General features: G+C 44.0%; 1 protein-coding gene across 2 annotated transcripts in view; it reads left to right on the forward strand.

Moving 5' to 3' along the window:
* Window positions 1-12,897, forward strand: part of fut8b (fucosyltransferase 8b (alpha (1,6) fucosyltransferase)) — a 95,194-nt gene that overhangs the window by 44,083 nt on the left and 38,214 nt on the right. The window contains exons 1-2 of one of the 2 annotated variants that reach the window (XM_073493455.1): window positions 4,405-4,685; window positions 11,604-11,690. In XM_073493455.1, the coding sequence (XP_073349556.1) occupies window positions 4,483-4,685; window positions 11,604-11,690 (290 nt within the window). In that variant the 5' untranslated portion in view covers window positions 4,405-4,482. Of the gene's footprint in view, window positions 1-4,081; window positions 4,686-11,603; window positions 11,691-12,897 lie in introns of those variants that run through there. The other variant, XM_073493456.1, reaches the window with a different exon arrangement.

Genomic DNA, 12,897 nt, shown 5'->3' on the forward strand with positions numbered 1-12,897 from the left:
CGGAGCGAGCTGATAGATGACCTCTGCTGCAGCTTGAGTCACGTTGAAGATTAACCAGCAGGACTGAAAACGGGTCATCTCTGCTGACCCCTCAGGCTCCTGCATGTTGCTGCAGCACCGGGGTGACAGTCCACCCAACAGTAACATGTGCACCATACCCTCCCTCCCTCCCTCTCTCCCTCTCGGTAGCCGTGACAGCAAGGTGAAGGGCATAGTTGGAGAATGATGACGTTTGAAACGCAAGGTCAAGAGGAAGATTTGGAGAGCAAATGTGCAGGTGGAGCTGACAAGAACAGTATAGACCTACTTTTTTCCTTCCACTTATACAATTCAAGGACTGGACATTCAAAAGAAATGGTGATGTATTTCATTTTGTCCAGACTAGCTGCGACCTCGCAATCATGTTGCCACTTTACTTGGAAGATGAGGGTGGAGGAAAGCGGAATAAAAAAAAACTGGCACTAAATGGCCAACTTCTGTAAAAACCCCTCTGTCAGCGTATCTGTCTCAGAGTCCAACTTAGAAATGATTGTGCCACAGCAGGGAACCTTTTTTTATTTATTTAACTGACATTATTATAATTTCCATTATTTATGTAGTACCCTGTTCATGGCGACTCGAGGGCAGATGTGAGAGGTTTCAGAAAATGCAAAAGTCTTTAGGTCTCAGTCTCACGCTCGGGCTATATCTCTGGTTTAAATATTACTCTGCCAGATCCTCATCTGGGGAATAGATTATAGTAGAGTGTCATTTCCCCTTTAATCAGGCCACATTCTGCTGACACAGGACTCAATAGATGTCTCCTCTTTCTTTCAGTTATAAAACACAGCGATCTGAAACAGTTGAAAGAGTGTGAATGTGTTTCTTCACTTATTTGCCACTTAATCACAACCAGGGCTAAGATGAAAGGCATGTTAAAAAGAAACTGTAAAACCGTCTTCACTCATTTATAGTTAATTAAAACAGATTTAGCCAATAATCCAGAACAAATTTTATATAAAACACCTCCTTAATAGTGATTATTATGTGCTTCTGGGTCTTTAATTGCACCGTTGATCTCAGGTTCTGTTAACTAACCTCTTCAAAGACTGTGTGCATCCAGTAATTTAACCAGATTAGCTTGCACTGTATCACATTCTAGCCTCAAACATTATAGCGTATTTGCTTTTGCTTTAAATGGCACTTGATTGTAACAATTCCACCAAAAGTGTGAGTGTGGGTCAGCAGACTGATACAACAGTCAAACACCCACACAGTTTAGAGTGATTGATCTGTTTTTCAATGTGCTTGGTCTTCTGTATCTGAATATGTTGATCATTTTTCTTTTGAACTTGTAAAATGATATTAGCTTTGTATTTTTAAGCTTTAAATGGAATCCTGCAATTTAATGTTTCACCATACTTTTGGGGGACTTGCATAAGTAAACAAGAAAAGCCAAAACCTAAGCAGAAGGGTGGTAACCTGACGCGCCAGATGGTTTGTTTCACTGAAACATCTGGGAAGTCGTCCATGGAAACTGTTTGGAATAGGACAGGCATGTTAAAATAATACTAGACGGGTGATTGGATGAATCATCAGTCCGTCATCATTGATGATGGGCTAACTTGAACTAATCAGATCAACAGTAGAAGAGTACTATCACGGGTAGCCAGTTGGTAAATCAAAGTTCTGCAAAAGCCAGTTGAGAGAAAAGTGAAAACATCTCAAAACCTTCAGTGCTATAGCTGCATCTATGCTAACCTCTTTAGGAGCCACCATTGTTGTTTTCAAACGAGCAGTCGCTGCTCTTGCCGGTTGTCACATCTAAACCACGCCTGGAGCTCCCAGAAGTTCCTCATAGGATGCTAGTTGGTCCGAAGCACTGTGGTTCAGCCATAAGCGCATAGCTGGAAGCCCGGCAAGATGGATTCTCAAGATCACATCATGATGAGATGTCACAAATCTATCTGCCTTTCCCATTAAGAAGAACATGAGATATCCTGACTTTTAGTTAGTAGTATGAGAGAAGCTTCACAAAAGCTGTATCCTACAATTCCCAAAATGCAAATCCAAAGTGCTTTTTATTTGACGTTCCCTGGCTGTTAAATGCCCCTATCTTTTAAATTTTGTGCCTTAAGTTTGTAAACCAGATTTTCTTGAAGTCTCATTTTGTCAGACGTAAGAAAGTTTCTTCTAAAGCCACAGAAGAAAATATAAAATTGATGGAGTGTGCCTTTTAAATTGAACTTGTTTTTACTGCATGTATTATAGTTGGATGAATAGAAAATTTTAGCATTTCCTGGACCTTTTTACCTCTCTGTTATCTAGACTGAAATCACTGACTTGCCAGTGTCCAAGGTTGGCCATTTAACTGCAAGGAGTTAATTTCCCAAGAGTTCTATTAATATACCAGTAATATATGACTAGCTTAGCTTGACTTTCAAGTGTAAGCAGAACTACTAGCTCGAAGCATTTTCTCCAAAAAGTTCCCACATCCTACTTGGCAGCAGTTGCCCGCCTCATCCTACAGTTTTATATTTATCAGTTTTAGTCTACTGAACACAAACCTCATTACGGCTCCTCAAACACAGTGACAAGGGTTTTTGCAGCCTGCCTTTTAGTAAAGTCCCAGTCGTGCATTAGCTGGTGGAGTGCTACCCCCTCGCAGCTCTTATTTTCCATAATAAAACACAGCTCAGCACATCCTTGTGCTGCATGCATAAAGAGGAGCCACCCTTGTGTCAGCCTAGGTTAGTCACAACAGGAGCACAGGCAAAGAAGGGAGTGTCTGCACAGATTTCAATAATCCCACATCATTCAATAAGAAATGAAGGAGAATGGTTTGCCTCTCATTGTTTCAGTGATCTCAGCTGCTGTATTCTGGGCAGTTTGCGCCAGTGAAGCATGAACAGTCTCTGTGGTATTACAGCATGGCACCATTTATGTCCTACATATGAACCATGCCGCCATGGTAAACATGATGAGCTACTGTTAACCTACTTCTGTGCTGCCAGGCGAACCCCAGCAGGAACACTTTTCCTCTGTCTTGAACGCTCACGGGCAGAAGCACCAGAGACACTGCGATGTGTCAATCAAGCCCACCCCACCACCATCACCACTCGCATAAAGTCTAAGATGTTTGGCATTATTCCAGCGCGCTGTGGTACACACTCAGAAATGAAAGCACACATACACACACACGCACCTGCCAGTCTTCATCCCATCACACGACTAGTCTCAGTTGCGTGGCAGGGCTTTGTTGGGGAGTTGACAGCGAAGGTTGCTTCATAAACCCGGCACGCGTCCATCTCCATCTCCCCCGCCGCTTTGGGATGAAGGGAAGTGATGATCCAGGGATTTTTTTCGTTCCCTCTGCTCCATTGAGCTCAGCGTATCACCTTGACAATGTTGAATTCTGTCATGGAGGCTAAAGGGATGGCAGTAGGCACTTGGGTAGAGCGAAAAAGCTCGGGGAGAAGTTTGTGGGATTTAACTGCCTCCAAACAAATCCATTAACTATCTGTATGAGGCGTGCTTTAACTAAGAGCGACAGAGAAAGTGTTGGAAGTGGGTTGTGGTCGGCTGTGGTTGAGGGACTAAGTGTTGAGGAATTAAATATGTATTCTTGGTTATGTGATGGCTTCTGTATGTGTATGAGTGAGAGCGTTTGAGAGACTAGAGTGTGTATGAGTACAAGTGTGTGTCATGTGCAAGCAGGCAGGACGTGGAAAGTAGAACATCCCTGTCCTGCCTCGACAGCAATGCAGCATAGCTCAGGGACTGCACATCACTATGTAAATGCAAATTGCAGTGTCATGCTGATCAATCCTGTAGGCTGCTGAGACAGGGTTATGTCGGGACCAGTCTGCAGCATCATGGCGGCATCTGGCGATCTGTCTGCCCTGTTCTGAGTTATGTGTTTATGGCGCTATATGAGTCATGTCTCTTGCTTTGCTCTCCCCAATAGGAGTACTTGTCTGTTAGGCTGGCTTGCTGGCCTAGCTTTTCAGTGATTTGAATTTGCGTCTGTTTGATACATTTCTGAGACAAAACGTTGTGCAAGAAGCTCAGCTAACAACCATTTCTTTCTTTGTTTCTGCAGGACCCAACTCGAGTAAAAGAATCCCGTTGGACAGGAAGGAAACAGCAAGACAGTCTGGGACACAGGTCAACCTGGAGCTGGGTGGAGGGGAGAAGACACCAATCGGGCTGTCAAAACACATGCTAGCCATGCTTTAGCACACACAGGAGAGGCTGCTTGATCGCTGGAGAAACACCCACAGCCTTTTCTCACCCACTCCTGAGACACAAACACACGCATCTCCCTCCCATTCGTCATTCAGTGAACACCATCCCTGCAAAGATGCCGATGCCAAGGTTGGCGCTGTGGCACTTGTGGTGACGGGGCACAGAGTGTGTGTGCGCACATCCGGCAGGCAGGCCGGTGGGTCGGTGGGTGTACGGGCACACCAAGAGGCATTTTCGGGTGGGTGAGGTTGAACCATGCGGCCCTGGGCGGGTTCATGGCGTTGGATTACCCTGGTGCTGTTGGCCTGGGGCACGCTCCTCTTCTACATTGGCGGTCACTTAGTGAGGGACAGCGAACACCCGGAGCGGTCCAGCCGGGAGCTCTCCAAGATCCTGGCCAAGCTAGAGCGGCTTAAGCAGCAGAATGAAGACCTGCGGCGCATGGCCGAATCGCTCAGGTAAGCTTGACGCTTTTATAAGTGACTTGCTTGACTGTAACGACATCAAACATTATTTTTCTTAAAATTATTGTGTTAACATGTACATTAGTATACTGTTTATGTGGTTGAACACTGAATATGCTAGTTGTACTTTGATTGAACCAATACAACATGTGACCCCCTTATCTGGATTTCCGATCATTGCCTACCATGTGCGTCCTCAACTTGAGTTTTGTAAACGGCAAATTTCCATTTACTTGGATTTATGTCGCTCTTTTCCGGTCTACCAACCACTCACCCATTCCCATGCACATCCATACACTGATTGAAAAGGCAGCCATGCAAAGTGTTTCCTAAACAAAGCACCCAACAATGGAACAGCCATTCGGAGCAGTTTGGGACTCACTATCTCGCCCAAGGACATGTCGACATGCAGCTGGAGCCAGGGATCGAGCAACCGACCTTCTGATTAGTAGACAACCCGCTCTACCTCCTGAGCCACTGCAGCACTAATATTAGTAATAGTGAGGTGATGATAAACAATGTAGTAATTCTGTTAAAATCATTTGTAGAAGATAGAAATTCTCAGTTTCCCTTTAATGTATAAATCACTTATCCCAAATATGATCAAAACTGAGCTAAGAATAAAAACATTTGGATATTAGCACTCAAGTAAATGTGCTAAATGAAAGGTTAGCAGGGTTTCTCACTGACAATAACAACTGAATCATCACAATCTGTGTTTTCCATTAAAATCTACAACTCAACATGTCCTAATCCTACCTTTTTTTGAACATCTGCACACGTGGCAAAGTAAAATAGTGTTACAGCTTAGATCAGATTTGCAGGTCAGTGCCATTTGATGTTGCACCAGATTCTGAGTGCTTTCCTAAAATGCATCAGTTTCCAGAGTTTTGTCACCACTGTGTTGACGTTTTTGTGCACTGTTGACCAAACAAATGTGATGCACCCCTTTTGCTCGCCTGGTTAGTATACTTTACTTTTTTTAAGTTAAAAAAACAAAACTATGGTGCAATGCATCATTCTCTCAACAAGTCTCTACAAAGTCCAGCATTTAAGTATAGCCTCCAGCTCTATGGTAGTCCAATCAGAGTAATTTTACAAAGGCCAGGATGTGGCAATGAGATTGTTGTTTTTTTTTTTGTTTTTTTTTTTGCTTTTGTGAAAATTTAATCAGCATCTGATTAAATCAGCATCTTGTGCTGCGCACAGTTGAACAAATGTTGCAGCAGCGTTTCATCAAAAGCCGATCAGTGGGGCTGGAGATGCTGTGTGTGACAGACAGATGGATGGACTGTCACACACCTCACCAGATTTCATTGTGTTATTTTGGCAGACAATAGCACATTGTACGAGCCCATTAACCACACAGCATCGTTCACACACTATGCTATGTTTAATAGAGGGACAGATGGTTCTGCTCTTATCTCCGCATGCTGACAGTGTTTCTCTTTACACATAAACACTGGGTCTGCGCATGGATGTGTACGTCTGTGAGTGTGCATGCATGTGCAATGGATGCAGTTAGTGTGTCCTGCTGCGCGCCATATTAACAGGGAACCCGAGCTTCAGATGTTACCCATTGCTGCTCCTCTGTGATATTCTGATTCACTTTGATGCAGGGCCCTCATCAGCGCAGAGTAACATAAAAACACACGCGTACACGTTGCTTCAGACAGCTGGTCCCTGATTAAATCCCTTGCTTTTGTAATTATTCAAAATTGGCTCAAAAACAAAGGTGGAATTCATGGCATAAAAAACAAGTGCAGCTTTCAGTCGACCAGTGTCCAGATGGGTCCCCGACACACTGCACGCTTGTTGCTTGTTATTGAGTTGGGTTGTTGATCTGGGACCGAGGCCTCCACAGTTGTTTACTGGGGCAGCGCTACAGTGCCTTCTCAAGTCCCCCTAAGCTTCAGCTAAGTATCCAGCACAGCAAGCCAAAAGCAGGCAACTGGCTTGCGGAGGTTAAGCTTTATGAGCTATCGACGGAGACAGGGGTCTGTTTGTCCTCTGTTTAATTTTGTGTCTTTGTGCATGTGTGTGTGCAGTGGTCAGATACAGGCCCGGGTGAGAACAGCACCACCGCCTCATCCTGTACTGTCTCTTATCCTTATATTAGAGCCCTAATAGAGGCAAAGAGGCTGTTAGTGAGCTGCCCATCAGTCGTGGCACAGCCCCTCCCTTCTCTCCACCACCTCCTCCTGTTCCTCGTTTCACTCCTTCCTCACCTCCCTCCTCCTCTGCCTCATCCAACCACCAAAGTGCTGACAGAGGCATGGCACAGAGCCAGACTCCAGGCGGCAGGTTGTCACTGACTGACTGACTATGTAACAACTCACTAGCTCGCTGATTGACTAGCTCAACGCATGCCTAACCCAATCCACCGACTTAAACGCTCTGCATATTTGTTTTGAGAACATGAATCTGAGTTTTGTATTAGAAGCAGAACCGGTCCTTCACAGGCGTCCCGCTGACATTAGGTAATAAAGCAGGTTTCATTCGAAGCACCTAACCTTCGCATTAGTGCATTCATTTTTTATGAGCGGCCTCAGAGAGATTTAAACCTATAAAACTGTCATTATTACACCTTTGTGTTGAGTTGTTGCGCAGTAGAAAACCCACTGCATTGCGATTGATTTATGGCTCAGAGTGGGATTTAACTTGGTTAGTGCCATCACACCACAGCAGCACTAGATGGATGTGTACTGCATTGTTGGGCAGTGTTGTGCATTCATTACGTACCTGAAGGGATCTTGTTTACATTGTTCATTTGCTTTATGATAGAGAGTGATAGTCAGGCTGAAGCAGTTTGCACAAGATATTGATTTTCTTGGTCACAAATTGCAAATTTGAGTAGCATCAAAGCAGATGAAGATACTTAGTTATTCAGCTTGCTCATCTGAGTCTGTGCACAATTTTCTTCTGAGCTCTCCATTATTTTTAGAACGGAATAGTCATATGAAATTAATTAATCTATCAATCAACTCTCAGATTCAAATTAGTATCACCTGGCTGGCCTACAGATTCAGTCCAACGCTTCAGTTAGTCAGGCCATTCCTGAGTGATCTGAGTGACAGGCAACGTGCCAACCTACCAATCACCCAGCAGCATTAATGAGAGGTGAGCACGAGGTCGAGTCACTCAGTCGGTCTGGCTCCGCCCTCTCTGCAGCTGTCAGTCACCTCGGGCGCGAAGCCACGGCCCCTGCAGAGACAATGACATGCGCCAGCCTGATGGTGTGACATCGGAGGGAGCGAGGGGTGAGAGTGACAGCTGGGCTGAGCGATGAGGACCTGATCGATCCCCTAGGCATGCCAACAGAGGGATGGAGGCAGGGAGGGGGCGATGCAGAGGAGGCAAAGAGGAAGGGAGCATGATGGATGGTACGAGGACTGCGCTAAGTAAAGAGCGGCTAGGAGGAAATGGAAAATGAGGACTGAGAGGATGAGATGAGTTGCGAGGACCACAGTCGTTGCACTAAAATCTTGTCCACACATGGTACTGTTTGCATGTCCGCCTCATTTAGGTCCCTATCTGTCAAGTAAACTAAAAATGTAAACAGACGTGTTTGGTATGGCGAGGCCTCTGTTCACCCACGTATAAAGGAGACAGTGAGGAGACTCATTTATCCTGTAAGGGTTTTAACCCAGTGCAGCCCCACCAAACAGATGCAGACCTAAACACCCATCGACCCAGCCGTCGCTCAGGCCCGGCGAGGGACGGCCCGCTACGACACACACTAGCACCATTGTGGGAGCTGTCTGTGGTCAGGACATCTCTGTCAAGTAGGGCATGTAGCGGAGCTGGCCTCGCTCCGGCTGTACTGAGGCGTTGAAGCAATGCAAAGCAAGAATGCAGCATTCAGAATCAGTTTACGAGGATTATACTGTGTGAGTCAGCAGACATAACATGAGATGAAGAGACAAGATCAACGGATTTGACACAATGCAGAACTAGAATGGTAATCAGAGTGCATCCCTCGTCGAGGCCCAACAGCCCCCTTTAATTCAATCAAGCCTAATCCAGTATCAAACGCGATAGTTCTGTATCACTCTAAATTTTAAACACCCTAACTGATTAACCTTAAGTTAAGCTCACCATATCTAGGATCTGCATCAAATTGTACTCACTCATAGATACCAGCCACCTAAATAGTCCATGCATTATTCCCTGAGAAATTATCAAAAATGTGTCTACCTTGTAATGTTAAAGGAAGTGAGGAAAAATTCCTGTATCCGTCCCTTTATTCGGATCCGCACAAAAAGTTAGTGGGGTCTATTCTGAGCCGAGAACCATCCTCCAAGTTTTGTGGAAATCCGTTAAGAAGTTTTTTTGTAATCCTGCTGACAAACCAGCCAAGTACATATAAAATACAGTTAAATATAGTCAGAAGATATATGTGGGGATAGCATTGTTCCTATCTTTTCCAACACATCTTCCAAAGCGATTATGAGCAGTGGTTGCAGGTTTTCATAGTGGTAGCAGACTGTTCCGCCCATTTGCAGTGTTTACTTGCAGCACACTGAGACATTCCTGCGGTTTATTAGCTTGACTTATTGGAGTCAAGTGGTTTGGTTTAACACAGCAAGTTCCCAGAAAAGGCTGGGACAACATCAGTCCAGTGTTTGAAGCATCTTGGTGTAGTGATGCACATGTAAACATGTAGAGGTTACAGGAACAGTGAAACAGAGTTCCTTCTTAATGTAAAGGTAAAGCGACTCCATGTAGCCCGCTTTCATCTCCACCTCCCAGAACACTTTACATCTCCATCCATATGTATGCCTTCCCAGGTCGGCACATGGGTTTTCTTTTGAAGTCAAACACAGTGTATTAAATCTTACCACGGTAATATGTATGCGCCGCAGTGCCATCCATGGCCCCCACTGTTCACACAGCTCCGCCCGGCCCTGATCACCCTATGAACTCCGTGGTTTCCGGGTGCAGGGGCAGGAGCCGACGGAGCGACAGCTGGGGCAGCATTTCAGAGGAAACTGGGAAAGATGCACGAACTTCACCTGCTTTCCGGCTCAGTGCTTAGTGCCGGCTGGGCTCATCGCACCCTGCTTTCATAGCTTGTCTTTCACTCCGCAGTACCCCCACCTTTCCGCCCCGCCTCCCCCGGAGTCAGAGTTTTTCTCATCTGTTACCTCTCCTGTACCGTTTGATTAAGACGCTGTTGAATCCAGCTGCCGCGTCTCGTCTCTGCTTCAGGTCCTCTAGAGATACCGTCAGGGATCATTTGTGTATTTGTGTACGGTGTTTGCCTCCTTCCTGTGTGTGTGTGTGTGTGTGTGTGTGTCTGTGGGTTTTGATACCGCCGAGTGTTTGGATAAATTTTATATCTGCATATCTTGGTCGGGGATGCTTGTGTTTTGCCTGCACCAGCAATGTGTCTCAGCAGTTTACATCTCTTTGGAGGATGTTAGCTAACCTCTGTACCACGTCTCTACTCATTAGCCTGTGCTGGTGTGGCCTATTTCTTCTGCCTTGTTCAAGGAGATATCATGTTGCTCTATGTTACAGTTTTAGCAGCACTTAAAACCCCTGGGAAATGATGTCACCGAGGAAATAGTCCTACTTCCTCTACAGTGGTGTAACTAGCAGGTTAGGGTGTGGCCTTTGGGAAATCCTGTTGAATATTGTTTGAACAGTCTTAGCTCGGAGAATAGATAGTCGAGTTGATACTTGGAAAGGAGATACACCTGGGTCTTATTTCAAAATATCTGTGTCAGGCAGCTGAAAATGCGCACACAACAGATTTCAAAAAGAAAGGAACTGAATTTAAGACATGCATATAAATGCCTGTGATGCCACAACAGAATGGAAAGGTTTCTCCTTGTCCATCACACAGTTACATAATGTGAGTTACCATATCCTCCCTTTTCTCCTCAGTTATTGTCACGGCTTTGAAGCACAATGCTCAGTTAGTGCTCAGTGAAGTGGGAGGCCAGGGTTTCTCAGGGGCCGAGGCTTGAACAGCGGAGGGGGTGGGGGTGGGGGGGTTGTGCAGCAAGAAGGGCTGTTGCAACTTTTAAAGTCTCATCTTTATGCCTGCCAGCGACTGATGTTCCTCACTCAGCGAGCAAATTGAGTTTGCATGCCTTGATGACTCATTAACATGGCCTTTGCAGCACTTCACCAATGCCCCTGTGCATTCCAACATATTCCATTTTTAATAGTTTTATGTAGAGGAATTGATTCGGTGTAATGTCAGTGGCGGTGCTTTTTTCTCCTTGGCTGATTTTGAACTCTGTGTTCTGAGCATGTCTGAGTGCTCATTTGTGTTTTCAGTACATGCATGCAGCACTTAGTCATAGTTCATCGACGCAGAGCTGTGAACATGCTTTATTTATATTTGAATTTATCATCAAAACACTGCAATCGTACAGATCAGTTTACATATACAGTATTTACTTGAGAAAAGCTCATTACATTAATGTGGAATGAATTAAATGGACTGAAAGGCTGCACAAACATCATTTCAACTTTAATGAGCAATTAGGCTTTGCAAAATTATTAGCCCGTAAATTTTTGGAGCCTTTTAAGTTTTATTCTTTTGAGTGCAGATCTCCGTCATGCATGCTCATTTTGTCAAGAAGACAGAAACCATTACACAGTAGAGTCAAAAAGTCTAAGACCACGATTCAAAATAGTTTTATTTTGAATTTGCTTTGAATCTAATACTATTTTTTCATTACAAATAATAATACCAGTTTAACAATTCGAGTGAAAAGTTGGATTTTTGAATAAGGGTGCATACATTTCAGAATAGCTGGCATGGACTCCACAAGTTTGTCAAATTGTGCTAGGATAACATGACTCGTCAAGTTTTGTATAAACGTGTGAGGAAAATCTCCATGAATTCGATAATATCTTAGCATTTGGTATTTCCCCCTTTTGCTTTAATGACAGCATACTCCCGAGCTGGCGTGGACTCCATCAGCAAAACCTGATGCAGGATGATGACCCCAAACACACCTCAAAGCATGCTGGGACAACGTGAGTCATCAGGCTTTGCACAAACTTGTGGAATCCTTATCAGCTCGAGTGCATGCTGTCATTAAAGCAAAAGGGGGACAAATACTAAGATGATCTGAAATTTATGAAAATTTTTTCAAAGATTCAACTATTTACTCAAACTGTTAGAAGTAAGAAAGAAATAGAAGTATTTTAACTGTTTGACTTTTTGACCTTACTGCAGCTGAGTTATTCCTGAATGGTAAAACAGTGTAAGGGAATGATTAGTTGTTTGCGGACAGTGTGCATGGTTTGTTCGACAATAGAGCCTTTTATTCCTACGTCACACATTAAAGAAAGAACAGGCCAGCGTGACCGCTGCAGCACCAATCATCGTAAAGTAATAATGAACGGGGATTTCCAGTGCGGATAGAGTTGAATGGTCAAATTACAGGAACAAATTATATTCAATCTGTTTATTGCAGTTGAATTGCTTTGATGTTGGTGCAGTTTCTTTTATTGGAAAGAGTATGTTTTTACTCATGAATATCCCTTCACTTAATTAAATTTGCATTGAAAGTAGAGTTAAGTATTGGCTCATTACAATACAACAGGCAGGCAGTCTTGGAGCCTTCAAACAGTCAAGGGAGAAAAGTAATTTCTTCCATTTCATAAAGTTTTAAAATTAAAGTCACAAAGAAATTAACTGCCACTTGTCTCTATAATTAGACACTCACTACATAGACTACTGAGTGGATATTTAAAATGTCTTGATGTATTGTTAAGACCTCACAAATAAGTGAAAATGATCCAGTACTTTGAGTCCTTTTTGAGCGTAAAACAAATAACTGGGACAAGACTCGGAGAGGCTCCACTGTTGTGTCTTAGCGTATGAAATGGAATTTTCACTGTTGAGCACTAAAAGACGCCAGCCGTCACAGCTCACTTTTCACTGCTGCTTTTAAGTCTTAAAACACCAAAATGATAACCGAGTCACCCCAGTAGGATACAGTACGCATCCCACTTAAGCAGCGAGTGTCGGGATGATAAACCTTCTCGCCTCTGTCGGCAGATTTATTCAGATTTTGGTTGATGGCGTGAGAGGAATTTCACAATATTTACACCGTGTTTTTTGCAAATTGAAAATCATGAGAACAGATTAATTACAGCCAAGTGAGTGAGTGGTGTGTGCATCCAGTCAGGTGTAGAAACGGTTGCTATTGAAGGAGAAAACTGTCAATCAACTTAC

Source organism: Pagrus major, chromosome 22 (assembly GCF_040436345.1).
Source record: "Pagrus major chromosome 22, Pma_NU_1.0".
In the NCBI taxonomy this organism is placed as follows: domain Eukaryota; kingdom Metazoa; phylum Chordata; class Actinopteri; order Spariformes; family Sparidae; genus Pagrus; species Pagrus major.